This window comes from Chelmon rostratus, chromosome 8 (genome assembly GCF_017976325.1).
Source record: "Chelmon rostratus isolate fCheRos1 chromosome 8, fCheRos1.pri, whole genome shotgun sequence".
NCBI classification, from domain to species: Eukaryota; Metazoa; Chordata; class Actinopteri; order Chaetodontiformes; family Chaetodontidae; genus Chelmon; species Chelmon rostratus.
Genome location: NC_055665.1, coordinates 9,076,302 through 9,095,713, shown reverse-complemented (window position 1 = coordinate 9,095,713; position 19,412 = coordinate 9,076,302). Strand labels below are relative to the sequence as shown.

Sequence of the window (19,412 nt, the reverse complement as noted above, 5' to 3'; positions counted from 1 at the left end):
CATCAGTGATGGTTTTTGTATCACTCAGCTTGACAAGACTACAAACAAAAAAGCAATTTGGAAGCTTGTTTATCATCTACAGCTGACAGCTACTGACGTTTTCAGATCAAATGCAGGTTTTTGTTTCAGTTTTAAAAGACATCATCTTTCATATGCTAAGCGTTGGTTTTCAGTTAATACTGCGGTCTCATTTTAAATTCACCAGACTGTCAGATGACTATGCATCAGCATAATTCATTTCAGGGAAAATGTGGGTCAGATTTCGCAGTAAAAAAGCAACAGTTCAGTTCAAAACTGTGTTTGCTGATCAGGCAAAAGGTCTCACATACAAAAAAAAAAAAAAAAGAAAAAGGAAAAAAAGGCCATGCAATCTGAACTGATGAGTTCAGGTCTAAGGTGTAAAAATATAACACCCAAAAGTGCACAAGTCTTCCAATGACAAACCACTTTTTTTTTTTTTTTTAACAGACAAATTCATATATACCCTACAGTCACAAAAGCTATATTTTGTGGTCCTGTTTAATCTTGCATATGGATTTGCATGCACACTCCATGTAATACAGTGCAAGATTATTGCAAAACAGAAAAGCATGTAGTTTACACTTCAGTGTACTAACCCTGAATGAGTGTTTGATATGTAAGATGTTATCTAAACCTAAAAGGAGAAATACATGAATACATAAAATACAATTTTAAGAGATAATAAACATTTCAAACAATTAAATGCATCAATGATGCAACTGTAATAATACACAGGAAAAGAGCTGCAAACTGTCAGAGTCACAATGTTTCTTGTAAGTGTTTTCATTCATTGGATTGGACTGATTTGCAGGACAGCTGCAGGAAACCTGATTGCACAGACCCTGACTCTTACCCTAAACCCCTTGTCACCGTTGCCTCCGGCAAACTGATCTGCTTGCTCTGCGCAAGTCACAGGCTTCTATAAAGCAATACAATTTATACTATCCACCTCTTCACAAAATATCTTAAAGTGGCAAGACATTGCACATACTGTACTCTTGCAGGCTGTCTTCTCATTCATGTTTCACCCTATTCCATTTTTATTTCATTCAATAAAGCTTTCCTGCACAGGTATTCCACACAGGTATTCCTTTTCATACAATCCCTCATAAATGCTTTGGTTACTGCAGGAACTCTAAAGCCCCACGAAGTTAACTGCAAGGTCTCCCTTCACCTTTACACAATCTCAGAGGGTATAATATATTTAGAGCATAAATTGTACCATATTGTACCGATTAGAGCATAAAAACAGTTCAATAAAAATTTGGCTTTGTGGCAGACCAGCTTTTTTTCCCCGGGCCTTGCATTTACCTGAATGAGAGACACACAAAATGGAACAACCACACGTGCTTTAGTCTCAGGACAAAGAGGGGAACTTCAGCTCGCAGATGTCTGCTTCAGGAGAGCTGCTGCCACTGCTGCCGCTGTAAGTGTCCCTGAAAAGGTGGAGGAGGACATAAAATGAGTATTACAGCAGTAATGCCTGCCAGGGATTGCAGGTGCAATGATGACATATTGTCACTGTAAACTGTAGCTGTAGTACCCGTGGGTATTTTGATGTAATTACATTGCATAATAATAAAGGGGTGAAGATTATGACGCTGAATAAAAACATGGTTGTAAACTTCCACTCATTTTGACAAGTCAATGCATAATACATACTTTATACAGTATGGTACACATTACTTAGGTTCACCCATGCGCTTAATGTCCTAATCACAGCTAAGGTGGATCTTGGATTTTAACCAGAAGTCAGTCAACAAATTAAATTTAAAAAATACATTCCAAGGGTTTAAATGTGATTTGATGGATAAAAAGTACGAAGGTAACACTTCGATTTGCTGTTAAATTTATTGCAAAACTGTAGAAAACCCAAAAAGGAATGTCAATAGTACCACACACCAAATAACATTTGCTGTGTCAGAGCTCACCGTGGAGAGAGGCGACAGCCCTTGTTCAGGTAGCTCTGGAGTTTTCCTGCAGCAGCCAGCAGGAGACCAAAGTATGGAGGAGAAGGTTTGATGGGTCTCGAGGTGAACTCTGGATGGTACTGCACCCCAACAAAGTAGCAATGATCTGTAACAACAAAGACAGATCGGTTAGTACGATTACACTGACCTCCACTACACTAGGCTACATGTACCGCAGCTAGCATATGATAAAACTCATACCGAACATATTTACACACAAAGAATTTGAGGCGAAGCATGTTTAAGAAACGGTAGAGGTATTAGCCAGGTGTTATACAGCATGTTGCGTTCATTGTCACTGAACAGCATGTGGATTCTTGTTCTCAACACTTTCCACTCACCCTCCAATTCAATGACCTCCATTCGCTCTCCTTCCACATCCTGGCCGACAAAATGAAGACCCTTTTTTTCAAAGTGGTGCTTCAGCTCAGGGTTCACCTATAATGAGCGCAGATTCAATGACTTGGGAAAGGTTTTAAAAAAAACAAAAAAGTTTTCAAGGTTATCTTACACTTCAACACTAGATCTAGAGGCAAAGATGAAAAGCAGAAAGATTAAAAACATGTACAGCGAGAAAGTTTGGCACACACAGACAAAAAGCTTTAAAACCTTGTTTTCGCCTCTACCTCAAATCTGTGTCTGTGCCTCTCGTCAACATATTCCACGTTTCCATACAGTTTTCCTGGAACAATGAAATATCAGTCATTAGAAACACAATAGAGCTATAAAAGACCAAAACAGAAAGCCTGCCATTAAAGACCCCCTTCAATGAAACTCAAGTTCTTAACGTGTCCATACTGTGTTTTTGTTAAAGGCTATGAGAGTAACCATGAAAGAAATCAGAAGTCAACGCCATTGGATGAGCATTTCTGCCTCAGAACTGCAGTGGACCAACGACAGTCCCACAAACACGGATTCAGACAATCAGGCTTTCATACGTCATTTACCTAAAGAACCAATCCCATCAATTTGTGAGGCGAGGCTGCAGTAAACAACGGGTATCACAGGAGACGCCAGGTGTAGATACGTTCGCTATTTTGCAACCTGGGTTTCATGATTTTTTAAAATGATGGCAGAGATGTGTTCTGTTCTCGGGTTGCAAAGTTGCAGAAGGAGAAATGTGGTCTTTCGTGTATTACCAGAGGATCTGAAAACTGGTTTGCAGGAGCCATTTTCCAGAGCACTGTTGTGAAAACTCTATATGAAAACAGAAGGGCTTTGCCACGAGGCATATATTGAAGCCCAAGGCCGTTCTATTTGTTCTGGGGACACAGCAAGTACAAGCCACCATGTTGATAAGTCTATATTTCTTGTGTTTTATCCGTTGACTATGCCCAAACAACCTTAGCCTTCCGCGTTACATGATGATTCATGTCAAACGCTGGCAAGATATTTTATATCGCTTGAGGTTGATGATGAAGAAAGCTACAGCAAACATTTCTCAAAACAGTTTGTCAGATAGTTAAGCTGCTGAATTAGATGATGGCTTTGGTAATTACGGCAATTCTGACTTCACCAAACTTTGGGGCTGTCGTGATAAAGGTCGTCCTCATATTATGCTAGTATAGCAATAGCAAGATAAGGTTAGGTAATTCAAGTGCACATGGCATGTGCGAGTTTTGCTTCAGGGCCTCCAGCCAGAAAGTGCCGTTTGTGTGTTTTGATGAGCAGAGCTGACGGTGAGCAAGTATGCTCAAGCTGCAGGCGAGCGGGTGGAGACAGAGGCGGGACTGATTGCATATTCATTGTTCCACACATGCTAAACTTAATTGCCCTTCACTAATGCTCCAAAAACAAAACTTCTAAATATGTAATTTTGGTGAGCAGAGACGAGTTTTCAGAGGTTTAATCAATGCTAGGAAAGGAACTCAGGAGGATACATACTCAGTACACTGGGGTTGGATCCGAAAATGGTCCGCCTCTTCCCCAACCTCATAGTTCCACCCATCTGGCCTGGGTTGTGCTCTGGCATGTCAATCACCTGTCAAGATCAAATAGGACGTTAAAACCATTTTGGTGGAGCTCCTGCTGATGTGATGTGACATGAGCAGGGCAGAAAAAGATAACTTACCACGGGGTGTTCGGTTTCTGGATTAAATTCTGTGGAGTTGGCATCTGAAAAAGATAAGGGCAACTGATCTAAGCTCATATCAAGCGCCCAACATGTTGAAGGTTTTTTCATCATTAAATTAGAAACCATAGGTATCAAATTTTCCTTCACAGTGTCCCCAGTTGAACTGAGCAATTACTCACCTTCCCATTGGAGAACATTGCGGGCGAACTCGCACACTGCCAGCTGCATGCCCAAACACACGCCTGCACAAAACAAGACCAGCAGGATTCTTGCATAATGAGAGCTATTGTAAGGATTCATAAATAAAGAAAGACTGGACAGGAGCCCCACTGCAAGTGACTGCACAAGCATTCATGCCCTTCAGGTATATACTTTGGAGAGTCGCCCGTAGCAGCAATTTCAGCTTCGAATTTATGGACAGAGTGGGTCTGTAACAACTTTTCTTTTAGCTGAACACATTTTTTTTTTTGATTCATCTTTGCATAATTGCACAAACTATGTTCAGTTACATGGAGATTGTTACTAAGCAGCAATTTTAAAGTCCTGCACCAGCGATGATTTCAGTGTGTTGGAACTAAAGTGCTGGAATACTTATGCAATCAATTTTATATACACACACACACACACACACACACACACACACATATATATATATATATTTTTTTTTTTACATTTATACTTTTTTGTTTTCTTGTAAAGCAATAAAACATCATGGCAAATAACTTCTTACAGACACAAGCTATTAATGTAGTTGTTTTAACCACAGTAATACAAGTGTGAAGCTGCATACCAAGAATTATTAAATTATCTTTAGCAAGAGTCAACACACAGGCAGAACAACATGTTTTGTGTGTCTAGACTTCATCAGGTTTGCTTAAGGCATTAAATCTTAGATGAGGATATAATGAAGAAGAAGGCTGAACCTATGAGACAGAGGAGTTCGGAATTTCGCTTACCCAGGAATGGCTTATTCTGTTTCCTTGCCCAGTTAATAGCGAGCATCTTGCCCTCTGTCCCTCTCACACCAAAACCTCCTGGTACCAACACACCTCTGTGGGCAGGGAAAGAATAACAGCCTTACTTCATCTTATCTATTGGTCCAGATCACTTTTGAGACAAATATCACACAATATGAACATCTGTATAGAGACACATTACTGATGATGTGTACGCATACTGATGTTTGTGAACTTACATACATACATAAATGAGAGACTCAAAGGTAAAGGTAAAACAGCTGTTTTAAACCGAGCCCCATGTTGATGCCTGCTTGCAAATAGCTACAATACATTGCAGACATAATCTATACATGAACATGTAATATAACACTGGTAATGTCTACAAAGCACAGAAAACCACTGACTCCTCAAGCTTCATAAGCCAGTGGGCATGACAGCACTCTACTGCCATCATGTGGTATAAATAACACCATATTACCACAGTGTAAAACTTTATATTGATCGTTCCAAATTTTCAACATCATCCAAGCCTACTGGTGGTTCTCCCAGGTTTGTCTACTCACTGAGAGCTGCAGAGTTTTTGCCAGGCCTCATGATATTTCACTGGCTCATCTTGCAGAGTGGTGGGTTCCAGGTCTGCAGAGTCTATGTACTGCAATAATAACAACAAACAGTCAACATGGCCAACAGGCTAACTACTGCAGAGAAATGTGAGAGATGCCAGTTTTAAAAGTGTTCCACAACAACAGTCAATACATAAACTGCAAAGCAGTGACGTCGAATCCAGAAATCAATGTACAAAACATAAAAGTGTGAAATATTTCCATACCTTGACCTCTAGTTTGTGATTAATGGCGAGGGCTGAGTGCTCTAGGGCCTTGATAACAGAGGTGTAGGAGTCGGCTAACTTTGTGTATTTCCCCACCAGGGCTATGGAAACATGTTCCAAGAGACGGTCCGATCTGGAAAGAGAGAGAGATCATTCGCAGCACTGACCTGGTGCATCATTTAATCGTGACGTCACAGTTACTCAAAGAACAATTCAATGTTCAGAGATTCAACTCCCACAGCACGCTGTAGTGACTGGGCAACACTCATCTTTCATAACTGTGGTTTGCAGCACAATTCCCAGAAGTGAACAAGTGCCTGAATGATTAAACTGACTGTTCCCTAAGTGTAAGGTAAATGGTTTGTGTCCTTAGAACCCTTGAACAATATTGGCAGCTAAGACACACTTCCCTACCTGTCTGCCATCTCCTTCCACTTTGTGAGCATCTTCCTGGGCCTCATCTCAATAGGCAGGTTCAGACGCTGACAGAAGTAGTTCACAACACCCTGGTCCTCCAGCAGCAGGGGCACTCTATAGACCGAGGAGACATCTTGGACACAGATCACCTGGAAAGAATTACAAAACATGTTCTTTCAACTTTACGTTTATTCATTGATGAAGGGGCGGAACAATGTTAATATTTTTATATCAACATGCATGATTTAAATAAAAAACAAACTATGTGCGGACACATACGTAATCATCCCTTATGACTCACTATATGTGTGTGGCGTGCATTAAGATCTTGTTATTTCGTGTTTGTGTTTGGGACGTTTATGGGCTGCAACCTTTGAGCAATGGGTGTGTAGCCCCCAGCCAATAACTGCACACAGGTGAGGTTGGGACTAAAAAAGGCAGCAACCACGTGCCAGACCATAAGCAGCGTTCATCCAAGAGGAAGCTGCGAAAATGGCAGACACAGCGCTGGAAAAATAGAAAATACAGTGAGGCCAAACACCTGGTTCCTAACCGAGAGTGAATCTGGGGTTGACTTTCACATGTTAGCGACCACTGAAGGAAAAGATGGGGATGAAGAGTCATGCACTGCTGACCTGTTTTCTGTTGGACAAGTAGGTGCTTATGTATTGGCTTTTCCATTACAACAAATGGAACATTCCTACAATAGTATCTTGCAATACAAGTACAAGCAGCACGGGCTTCTGCTAAGTTTGAATACCAAATCATTGCCCAGCTGATAAAAGACCCAAAAGTTGCATGGCTCCAGCAGAAAGCCGACCAAGTGACCAGGTAGTGCCACACGCGTTTACACATCATCACATGATTAAATCAAATATCACTCAACCCTAAAACTAGCATAGTGATACCAGCAAACAGTGAAATAGCAGTTATCCTTACTTTAATAGCTCATGCCCTTCTTACACATACTGTATAACTCTTGCATTATCAAACATGACAATACAGTACTACTACTGCAGATGTACTTCACCTGTGTGGGCTCCACATGACAAAACATGGAGATCTTCTCCTTGACAGCCGTTTCTAGGGGCGTCGTACAGCGGCACATAATCTGACAAAAAGAAATGTGTTATTTTTGTTAATCACAATATACAACAGGACCAGGGAATAGTTGCAAAGATTCCTGTGTGAACATCATATTTGAGATTTGTGTACACCGTGAGATGAATATGTACCCAGGTGTTATTGGTTAGATTTCTACACATGGCAGTTGAGGTATGACCTGTTTATATCTGGGGTGCAGCTTTAAGAACAAACTGTAACCTGATTTACCAAATCTGGAGACAAGCCCAGCCCCCTGAGCTCTCGGACACTGCTTTGGGTCGGTTTGGTTTTCTGCTCCCCTGTGGTATTGGGCTGAGGACATAAAAGCAAATTCACCTTTAATTGTGTGTGAAAAACATTTTTTCTGTTGAATAGCTCCTTTCCTTCAATTTAAAATACAAAGCAAAACTTAAGCTACATGTGACATGTGTGTGTTCACAAGTGCACCATACCTGCGGTATCAGGCTGACATGGATGTTGCAGAAGTTCTCCTTCTTCACCTTGAACTGGAACTGTCTGAAGGCCTCGATGAAGGGCATGCTCTCAATGTCCCCCACTGTGCCTCCCAGCTGTTAACACAAAACACCAGCTTAGACCACAGAAAGTCATACATGCACACACACGGTTTCTCAACACATGTTACGTAACCCTGACACAGCCTTAGAGAGTACAAAATGCAATCATGTGTACTGAACCCACAATACTGTCAGAACTGGTTTCGATGTATGCAAGTAATTAAATAACTGCTGGAGGAAAGGCAAGGCAAGACAAGTTTTGATTATAGCACCTTTCAATAAAAAGGCAATTAAAAGTGCTACGTGACTGAGAGGCAATAAGAAAGGACGGACTGCATTTGTATAGCGCTTTTCTTTTCTACCAACTCAAAGCACGTCACATTCACCCAATCACACCCCGATGGCACAGCCGGGAGTAATCAGGGACAGTTCAGGGTTCCGTGTCTCACCCACCCATGACACTTTGACATGCAGACTGGAGGAGCCAGAGATCGAACCACGGACCCTCTGATTACTAGAAAACCCTCTCCCACCTCCTGAGCCACAGCTGCCACAAAGCCCTGAATTAGCCTTATTAAGGCCTGAATTAAAAGAACTGAGAGTTGGAGCAGACCGCAAGTTTTTTGGAAATTTGTTCCAGATATGTGGTGCAGAAAAGCTGAATGCTACTTCTCCATATTTAGTTTTGGCTCCAGGGAAAGTCAGTGCACTGAGGTCCCAGAAGACGCGAGAGGTCAGGAGGGTTCATAACAGAGCAGCAGATCAGAAATGTATTTTGGCCCAGAACCATTCAGCGCTTTATAAACCAACTACTGATTTTAAAAATCAATTCTCTGACACATAGGAAGCCAGCGTAAAGCTCTGAGATGTGATCCACTATCCGGATCTAAGTAAGGACTCTCGCTGCAGTGTTGAGCTGCAGAGACCTGTACAGACAGCATTACAGTAGTCGAGCCTACTGAATATAAAGATAGACAAGTTTGTCTAAATCCAGCTGAGACATGCCCTTTAACTCCTGAATTATTCTTAAGGTGATAGTAGGTTGACTTTGTAATTGTCCTATTGTTGATATTAAAATAGCGGTATGAGTTCATGATGACACCAAGATTTCTCATCTGCTTTGATGTCTTTAACATTAGTGACAAAGACAATTGTTTGTATTTTATAGCAAGTTTAAAATGTATCTTTATTAAATGAGGATTTAGCCATTATCAGCTGCAAATACACAAAACCTGTAATACTTTTGCAGTACATATTGACAAACAAAACACAAAGATTACCGTAATTTCCGGACTACAGAGCGCACCTGATTATAAGCCTCACCCAGTACATTTTTAAAGGAAAAACCATTTTGTACATACATAAGCCGCACCTGTCTATAAGCCGCATGTGCCCAGTGTGTGTTTACCCAGTCTTCAAGAATATTTTCCAGTTTGGGCCACCTGCTTTTATTACCTCTGAAAGCTTTTTTCGTCTTTTTACATTGCTCCAGTTCTTCCCGCTGCCGTTTCCAGCATCTCACCATCGATTCATTTTAGGGATGCACGATAATTATTGGGCCGATAGTTATCGGGCCGATAACAGGAAATTATGATGTCATTCCAATAAGTCCGATATCATGACGAACAGCCCCGATAACATATATGTTTTTATCAGTACGGCAGTGCCTCGCTCCCACTATGAGACCCGAATGGCCTGCAGTGAATGCTGCATTCCAGTGACGTTAGCATAATCAGAAAAACTCTCTCACTGGGAAAAATCAAGAATACCCCCTCATGCCAGAAAACAACTCATTAACTCGGTCATAATTTTGCTAGTTGCTGACTTGAATTAACATTCGCAGTATTTTTTCACATGTTACACACAAAAAATAGAAACATGAACTTAAATAGGCCAAAAGAACGACTGGCAAACGAGGGAACGGGGGAATGTACGTTACACCTTGAATGCAGCATGCGGCACAGCGTGCTTATGGAAACAGAGTTCAGACTTCTTCAAAGTTTCCGAAGAAGATTGTTCGCTGGTTATTCGTAACAAATGATCCAAGCGAGTTCCACTAGGAGCGAGAAATAGCACACGCTTTAATACCCGATCAGTCACCTGAAACATAACCACCGCTTTGACGGAGTTTGGAAAGCGTATGAGGACGGCCGGCCTGCTAAAGACGCTAACGTTAGCAAGCCAGCCGCAAAGAAGCAACCGGGACTTACGCGTCAGCGAGGCTTTCGAAAAGTCCAGGAAATTTGCCAAAGATGACCCACGGGCTAAGGTTATTGAAGATTTAATCATGGACGTGATGGTGCTTGACTTACTATGGACTGCCCTTCTTCAGTTTGTTTACATAGATAAGTCTAAGTAAGGGATCATGTATCTTCCTTCAGGACGACATAGAAGCCCGACGCGACGCTTCTCCATAGGAAACTGCTCACTATACATTATCCAGCTTAGAACACGGCTTATTACTAAAGCATTCAATAGTGTGACACAAAATAGTGTTTAAAACATATTTTATTGATTTAAAATGAGTCTACTCTTGCCTGTCACCGCTCTCACTGCGCAGCGGCTCTGAAAGTAAACACGTAACTCTGCGCGATCGGCTAGTTTAGCTGTAGTTTGCGACTGTTATTTTTCACAAACTGGATGAATATTTTTTCGACTCTGAGGTGGTGGACGATGACTTTGTTTACGATGGACGTCCTTACCGTTTTGAGCCGGAGTACACGGACGAGGAGCCCGTTGAAAGGAGGATGCGGAGGCAGAGAGAGGAACAGCTGGCCAAACAACAACAAACGCGTATCTCCTGGCCGCAAGACCCACTCTGAGCAACAGAGGCATTCCTCCTCTGTTGTCATCGATGAACATTGTCCACAAGAACACCACCAGTTGCCGTTTACTCATGGACGCGCAGCCGTTTGTTGTTGTTTTGGCCAGCTGTCACAGTGATGTCAGTGTGTGATGTCACCGTGTGTGATGTCACTGTGTGATGTCACCGTGTGATGTCACCTTGTGATGTCACCGTGTGATGTCACCTTGTGATGTGATGTCACAGTGTGACGTCACTGACATCACCATGTGATGTCAGTGTGATGTCACTGTGTTATCTCTGATGTCACTGTGATGTCACGCTGTGATGTCACAGTGTGTGACGTCACAGTGTGTGACGTCACTGTGTGATGTCACTGTGATGGTCATTTCTAATTGTATCATTCTGAGATATTAAAATCATCGTTTGTAGGGATGCACGATAATTATCATTCCGATAAGTCCGATATCATCACGAATAGCCCCAATAACATATATGTTTTTGTCAGCACGGCAGTGCCTCGCTCCCACTATGAGACCCGAATGGCCTGCAGTGAATGCTGCATTCAAGTGACGTTAGCATAATCAGAAAAACTCTTTCTCACTGGGAAAAATCAAGAATACCCCCTCATGCCAGAAAATAACTTGTTAACTCGGTCATAATTTTGCTAGTTGCTGACTTGAATTAACATTCGCAGTATTTTTTCACATGTTACACACAAAAAATAGAAACATGAACTTAAATAGGCCAAAAGAACGACTGGCAAACGAGGGAACGGGGGAATGTACGTTACACCTTGAATGCAGCTTGCGGCACAGCGTGCTTATGAAAACAGAGTTCAGACTTTTTCAAAGTTTCCGAAGAAGATTGTTCGCTGGTTATTCGTAACAAATGATCCAAGCGAGTTCCACTAGGAGCGAAATATTGCACGAGCTTTAATACCTGATCAGTCACCTGAAACATAACCACCGCTTTGACGGAGCAAGCCAGCCGCAAAGAAGCCACCGGGACTTGCGCGACGGCGAGGCTTTCGAAAAGTCCAAGAAATTTGCCAAAGATGACCCACGGGCTAAGGTTATTGAAGATTTAATCGTGGACATGATGGTGCTTGACTTACTATGGACTGCCCTTCTTCAGTTTGTTTACATAGATAAGTCTAAGTAAGGGATCATGTATCTTCCTTCAGGATGACATATAAGCCCGACGCAACGCTTCTCCGTAGGAAACTGCTCATTATCCGTTATCCCGCTTAGAACACGGCTTATTACTAAAGCATTCAATAGTGTGACACAAAATAGTGTTTAAAACATACTTTATTGATTTAAAATGAGTCTACTCTTGCCTGTCACCGCTCTCACTGCGCAGCGGCTCTGAAAGTAAACACGTACGTTGCGTAGCAACCGCCTCTCACCATGTGCATCTCTGCGTCCTCAAGTCCTTTGTGTCTTAATATCGCTCCTCCTGTCGGTCCAGCGTTGTTCTTTACTTTTCTCATCTTTTTTGCTGGGGACATCATTCTCCAGCCAAGTGTTTGGTCCTCTCCAAACAAATTAAAAATAATGTACGGAAAATGCTCCATATTATGCCACTCAAATCAGCTGGCGATTTGTTTTTGAGCTTGGTACATTAAGGGATTGCCCCTTTAGTCTGACTGTTAGGAACACCGCTGAATTTTCGCGATTGACCAATCAGAATTGAGTATTTAAGAGTGCCGTCTTCTAACTTCTGTCAGTACAATATGCACTGTGCATTATTTTTGTTGTCATTGAGGAATGCACTTTTTCAGTTTGTTTAAATAGAAATGTTTGAATCTAACTTGTGCCAGTGCATTAATTTTCTATGTATATTTATTTTTGTAAACTTCTGGAATGCACTTTTTCAGTTTGTAATCCTGATGCATGTACTTGTATCATTTCAAGGGGCCTTTATTTTTTATATCAGTAAGTAATGCACCTTATTTAAATTGATGTGAGATATCAAATAGGTTTGTTTGATAGCTTTAAGAACATGTTTGAGAGGCTTACCAATAGTTTTTCATAGGAAAAATAAATATCTCTTCATTTAAAGAGTCAAAACTGTTTTTGGTTTTGTTCGTGGTATTGATGTCATGATGTTCGGTATATGTGTGTGTAATCGGTTATCGGTATCGGCCTTTAGGAGCTGAAAGTTATCGGTTATCGGTATCCGTTTTAAAAAACAGTTATCGTGCATCCCTAATTTATTTATGCCAAGTTTACGTGCAGCAGCTCTGTTTCCTTCTTTATCGGCCAGCTCGATTGCTTTTAACTTGAAAGCTGCGTCATATGCATTTCTTCTTGCATTTTCCATGATGAGGGTCTGTTCATGCTAATTTTATTCATGCACAAAGCGCGAAGTTACATTAAACTTGCGTCTTCCTCGACACATATATTCCACCTGTCTCACTCTTACCTTTACTGCTTGGGCGCCCCTGGCAGCCGTTAGAAAAAATGCATAAATTAGCCGCATCATTGCATAAGCCGCAGGGTTGAAAGCTTGTGACAAAAGTCGCGGCTTATAGTCCGGAAATTACGGTAATTTTATTTTTTTTAACAAAATAAAACCCTTTGTTTTGAACATTTTTTGTTCAACATTTTGTGTTGTGCAACATCCGCGCTTACTGAAGAGGTTTGTTATAAAGACACTCTTTACAAAAAGATACATTTTTAAATACCTACATTTTCCAATTTTTAAAAATGAAGTTTGACTTTCCGCTGATAGACCCCCGATGTGTAAGTTCAGCAAAATCAGCCACTGCTTGCTGAGTGGTGCCAATATTTTCTATTGCTTTAGCATATCAACATGCTTGCTTTCATTTCTGATTGAAAGTCAGAAGTACTTCAGACCAACTAACCTCTATGACGCAAACTTGAGGCTCCACACCATCATCGTCCACAGAGATCTTGGCCTGCTTCATCACCCACTCCTGGATGGCATCTGTGATGTGGGGTACCACTGAAAACAGATTTATAGAATAAAACCAGTCAACACAGCTCATCAAACATACTTAGGAAGAAAATACAGTGCCTGTCAAATTCTCTGTTCAACAGACACAATGGAAAATACAAGCAAGTGTGTTGCTGTGCCAAGTGTACTGACAGTGAACTTTAACCAAGTCAAGAGGAGCTTTCATGTTTGAGAGTAGGCACACTAACTCACCCTGTACAGTCTTGCCCAGGTAGTCTCCCCTTCTCTCCTTGTTGATGACCGACTGATAGATCTTTCCAGTGGTGAGGTTGTTGTCTCTGGTAAGGCGGATGTCCAGGAAACGCTCATAGTTCCCCAAGTCCAAATCCACCTCCCCGCCATCATCGAGAACAAACACTTCACCTGCACAACAGACATTATATCCATTTATCATAGGGTGAGTGAAACAGCAGATCCAAAACTGGAAAAATGCAATGCTTTGCTGACTTACACAATATCTATTGCATGCGAACAACAACAACCCCAAACTACTCAGCTGAGGGTGGTCTGTCCACCCACTAGACCACATGCTGCCAAAACATCTCATTAAATATCAACCGTATGACACAACCACACAGTCAAACAAAACAGCATACGATACATCAAATACAATAACAAAACAGCCTTATTGAATGCCCTCAATTACTCACCATGCTCATAAGGTGAAAAGGTGCCAGCATCAATATTGATATACGGATCGATTTTGATGGCTGTGACATGAAGGCCGCAGGATTTGAGGATTGTTCCCACGCTGCTGGCAATAATGCCCTTACCAATGCCAGATATGACACCGCCAGTAACTAAGATGTACTTCATATTGGCATGTGAAGACTGAACACACACACACACACACACACACACACACACACACACACACACACACACACACACAAAACAAGACGACAGGATAAATAGCCTGCAAAAACTCTTTACACCCCACTTCCCAGGTGTGTATCCGACTTAACCTGTTCAACCAGATGAGAGGCAAAGAGCTGATGACTTATATGCATTATGAAGCTGTGTGTGTGTGTGTGAGTGTGTGTGTACTATTACTCAAGTGGTCCACTGCACAACCACAAAACTAAGACTACTACTCAAAACTGAAACTAGTGGTCCACTTTACTCTTGCTGTTCCTTTGTTTTCAATATAACATTACATAAACATGCATAAGAAACTAGTAAAAACAGTTCAATAAGCTTATCATAATATAAATTTCACTGTGCTTTGGAGGTGGGGAGACCCATTTGTTTACGTCTGGATCACTGATTTTAAGTTCAACTCATGCATGCACATACTGCAAGGTGTCACTGAACAGCGACTCCAACTAAAGGAGTGCCACCATAACTGCTCATATCTCAGTCATTGAAGATTGGCGGGAAAATCCAGCGCCACAGCGAGCGTCCAAATACACAGAAACAGTCACTTTTGAGCTTTCTGGGTTACTTCAGTCCGACTATCTTGACACCACGATGATAGTCTTTATTGACAGTGACGAGGGGCTGAATACGTTAGACAAAACTGGTAAAGTGCAGCGAGTCAGGCCGTGCTAAGGATAGCGTTTCTCAAACCGCTTTGCCACGAAATGTTTTGCTAGCAGAATGTAAACTCTCCGTTGTTTTTGAGCAACCTGCGGGACTGGCAAGGCTACAGCAGCAGCTAACTAGCTTGTCACCAATTTCGACACAACAACGACTAACTCGGCATCATTTGTAGCTCTTGACGGACTATGTAGCACGCAGCGGATGTATTTAAAACAACACGAACTTACCTAGCAGCTACAGAGAAAGACGGTGCCGGTGAGTGCCGTTTAGTCTCAGTAAGTGTTGTGAAGTGAACTAAAAGTCAACTTCTATTTACGAAGCACCAGGGCCCACACTCACCCTGCGGTAGCCACGTGCAGGACGAGCTGACGGCTTCACTCTTCTTCTCTGTACATAGTGTCTCCTTCCGTTTCAGTGCATTGAGCCACAGTGTGCCCTCTTCTCAGCCTGTCAGGCAGACGCTGGTGTCCCGCCCCCACTGCGTCCACCAATGAGGTGGACGGATTCATGGTTCGGTTCCTGTTACAGTCTCATCGAGAAGCCGAACTCTGGGCGACAATTTCCCCATGCCATATGTTTTCACACTATGATGTCACATGTATTGGAGTGGATGAAGTATTTCAAGGTAAAAACATGTGTAAGTTATTGTAATACGATGGCCTTTAATAAAAAAGATAATCTTTACTGGAACATAATCGTTAATCATGTTGTGCTGTCTTTGTACAGTAAAATTACATTTGCTGACTTGCACGTATGTTAAAATATTATATTAAAACCCCAAATCCAAAAACTTGGGACTCTGTAAAGCCTAAATAAATAAGAAGGCAATTATTTGCAGTGGAGTTGTTGTGTTTCTTAACAAAGTTTTTGCAAAGTCTTCCTGAGCCCATGTAGTAACATACTTTATACAATCATGTGTTTACAAAGAGGTGAACCTCACTCTATCCATACCCAATCACGATACTATCACCTGTTACCAATGAACCTGTTTACCTGTGGAATGTTCCAAACAGGTGTTTCTGGAGCATTTCACAACTTTCCCAGTCTTTTGTTGCTCCTGACCCAACATGTTGGAAACGTGTTGCTGCCTCAAATTCAGATTAAGCAGATATTTACAAAAATCATTGAAGCTGATGAGGTAAAACATGAAATATATTGTCCGTTAAATAGGAATAAAATGATATGTATAACCTAAAGAATTTAAAATATCTGTTACTTTTTAAAATATAATTCTGTCACCTGCTATTGTGTTAGTCTCACCACTAGATGGCATGTGAGTTCCATGTTGCATAATTCAGCCTCTATCTGGGCTAAACTGAGCTTTATAAATGCATAAGGTTATTCGCAAATAATGAACACAGTGACATTATGGAAGGAAATAAGACATCAGATATAGCAACAAAAAGATTAACACTTGTGTAAACACAAGTATTCTGCTAGATTCTGGTTTTGTTGAGTGAGGCATTACAAAATAGAGCAGTGGGCTTTCAAAACCCCATTTAAGCTGTAAGAGTGTCTCTGAGATATTAAAGTTTTCCTTCATGTATTCACTGTCGTGCTGCTCCAGTTTTGCTGTGGGTAATGAGAGTGGTGATTCTAATTCATTTCTGTCCATGATCTTGATCTAATTAAAGACCTCATCCCTGCCACCTCATTTTCATAAGCTGCTCCCTTCAATTACATCTGACAAGTGAGCACAGACACACATTAACCTCCTGCATGAAGAGGTACTGTGCTTCCCTTATCTCTGTGCCATCTTAAAATAACAGGGAGGGCAATTCAAAGGTAGTTCCACGTCCTTGGATACACCTTTTTTGGAAAACACATCTGGCAGCGCCCAGTATTGCCCACCTACAATATGCACACGTTTTCTGATACAGATGACAAGATAGCGCCATGCCATGTTTTGCAATGTGTTTTGGTCATAGGTCTGACTGTGACCAAAGTCAGCTGTGACAGCTCATCCTTGTTCGTTAATGATTGTACATCTACATGATGTTTATTTTTTTTTTTTACCTTCCACAAAGATAAAGAAAAAACAGTTACTGAAAATTGAATGAACCTTTACTCAAAACAACCAAGGCTACCAGTCATTCAACCTGACCTGATTTGACCCAAATCATACTGGAACTCATACAAAACTGTCTGGCTTTGCTATCATTAAAATGAGGATAACATTATACAGAACTGCAGGTTGTGACACTGACCGTCGTGTCAGTGACTGCCTACAAATTGAAGAAGTGACATGTTTATTTGATTTTTTGGGGGGGGATTTACGCTATTGAAGGGATCATCTGAAATACACTTGTTTGCTTTTTTTCTAAAAGTTAACTGAGAAGATTAAAATGGAGCCAAGAATGAAAAAAAGTGGCATTTCCTGGCTGTAAGTCCTCATAAATGCCGGTGAGGGGATTAATTGTGTATTTTGTCATTTTGGGCATAGTCAGACTAGCTGTTTCCCCTACTTCCAGTCTTTATGCAAAGCTAAGATAATTGCATTCTGGCTCCAGTTCCATACTTATGGGTCCAGTGCGCAGGATTTCATGGCATCTAGTGTTGAAGGTGCAGATTGCAACCAACTAAACACCCCTCACACTCCCTTACGGTGGCTGCGAAATGCTTCAGAAATGCGAAAAGCCCTCCTTAGAGCCAGTGTTTGGAAGAAACATGGCGATGCAACATGGCGGACTCCATGGAAGAGGTCCTGCTCTCTCTGTAGAGGTAAGGAGATCATACTAAGGTAACAAAAACGAAAAAAGAGAAAAGATTCTTGTTTTCAGGTGTTTAAACAGGAATGAGAACATAATTATGAATATTATATTACATTTCTGCCAATAGAGCCTCCTAAATCCTAAACACTGGACCTTTACACATAGACATGAGAATGATATCGATTTTTTCCTCCAACTCTGGGTAAGATAGTTAATAAGTGTATCGACCAAAATGTGGAACAATTCAATAACTTTTTCATTACTTCACTCATCCGTTTTCCTTTTAAATATAAAAATGGAAGACTTATTTTCTGTTACCACAGTCTGTCATAATTGACTGTGATGCTGATTATCAGCAGCGCAAAACAGAAGACAACGGTTCCTGACTAATGGACCTAATGCGAAGGAGTTCTATTAAACAACTCCAAAAAATCTTGCCCTTTTTGACTCGCATTTAAATGTATCCTCCTACTCTAATTATGCTTTAAGAATTTTAACTGAACACCTGCAGTACTCTTTATTAAATAAGACCATTTATTGCCTGTAATGTAAAATAAACATAACTTGTTCATAACAAAAAATCTGTTTGTGTCAGCAGGATTTTCTTCACCTCTACCCTGAGACGTCAGACAGCAGGGGGTCAGATCACCTCGCTCTTCCAGACCTTTAGTGGGCTGCAGACGTCCACCTCCCTGCTCAAACAGACACACAAAGAAACAGTAGCCCACATCCCCCGCACTCCATACACATTATTTATGAATGGGAGTGGTGCCTTTCCCTGTCCTTTTGTAGTTTTGGAATGTGAAAGATAGATCAATTTAAGACGGGAGCACAGATGGCTCTTCAGGCACAATGCAGTACACAACCACTCAGAGGAAAAGTGAGCTCGTGGGCAATTAGTGTTATTATGGCTGCTCATGTGCTTGGTGGACTGGATAAACAGTGGCTGTGGTGGCAAATGGTTAGGCATGTGGGTAGCATGGATAATGATGATCAGAGCACTACTGTTGCAGAGCAGAAGCACACATTTAACAATTTTAACCAGGTGACAGACAGAATGTAAAGGCTTTCTATTCATCACACAAATCATGAGATGGAGTTAAGTACATTAGGTGGCAATTTGGTGTAATTCTTGCTGTTGATATTTTTACTTAAGCAAATCATTGTTTAGTTTATAAAATGTCTGGAAATAGTAAAACATGGTCATCACAAATTCCCAGTTGTCTAACCAGTAGTCCAAAACCCAAAGGTATTCAGCTTAAAATGATACAGAGGGGAGAAAAACAGTAAATCCTCACATTTCAGAAACTAGAGCCAGCAAATTTCACTGATTTGTTTTATTAAGCATTAAATGGATTTTTCAATGAAGCAGTTATCACAACATTAGTCTATTAATTTCCTGTCAATCAACTAATCAAATAATTGACAAATCATTTCAGCACTGCTGTCAAAAGATTCCTCTGAAGAATCTGTCATGATTTT

The 19,412-nt window shown here is 41.1% G+C and overlaps 1 protein-coding gene across 3 annotated transcripts; it reads right to left on the bottom strand.

The window, feature by feature from the left end:
• Positions 1-430: 430 nt before the first annotated feature.
• Positions 431-15,665, bottom strand: ctps1b (CTP synthase 1b). 3 transcript variants are annotated; one of them, XM_041942216.1, is made up of 18 exons: positions 15,559-15,665; positions 14,328-14,508; positions 13,870-14,040; positions 13,565-13,665; positions 7,827-7,943; positions 7,603-7,686; positions 7,301-7,381; positions 6,268-6,419; positions 5,854-5,986; positions 5,588-5,676; positions 5,022-5,116; positions 4,245-4,307; positions 4,063-4,106; positions 3,876-3,972; positions 2,618-2,673; positions 2,333-2,429; positions 1,953-2,097; positions 431-1,457 (listed from the first exon to the last, which is right to left on the bottom strand). In XM_041942216.1, exons 2-18 carry the CDS (start codon positions 14,491-14,493, stop codon positions 1,379-1,381), a joined length of 1,770 nt encoding a protein of 589 aa, XP_041798150.1. In that variant the 5' UTR covers positions 14,494-14,508; positions 15,559-15,665; the 3' UTR covers positions 431-1,378. The 3 variants fall into 3 exon arrangements, with proteins under 3 accessions (XP_041798150.1, XP_041798149.1, XP_041798151.1); XM_041942215.1 differs by having other exon boundaries at positions 15,447-15,596; XM_041942217.1 differs by lacking the exon at positions 14,328-14,508 and having other exon boundaries at positions 15,447-15,596.
• Positions 15,666-19,412: the final 3,747 nt, after the last annotated feature.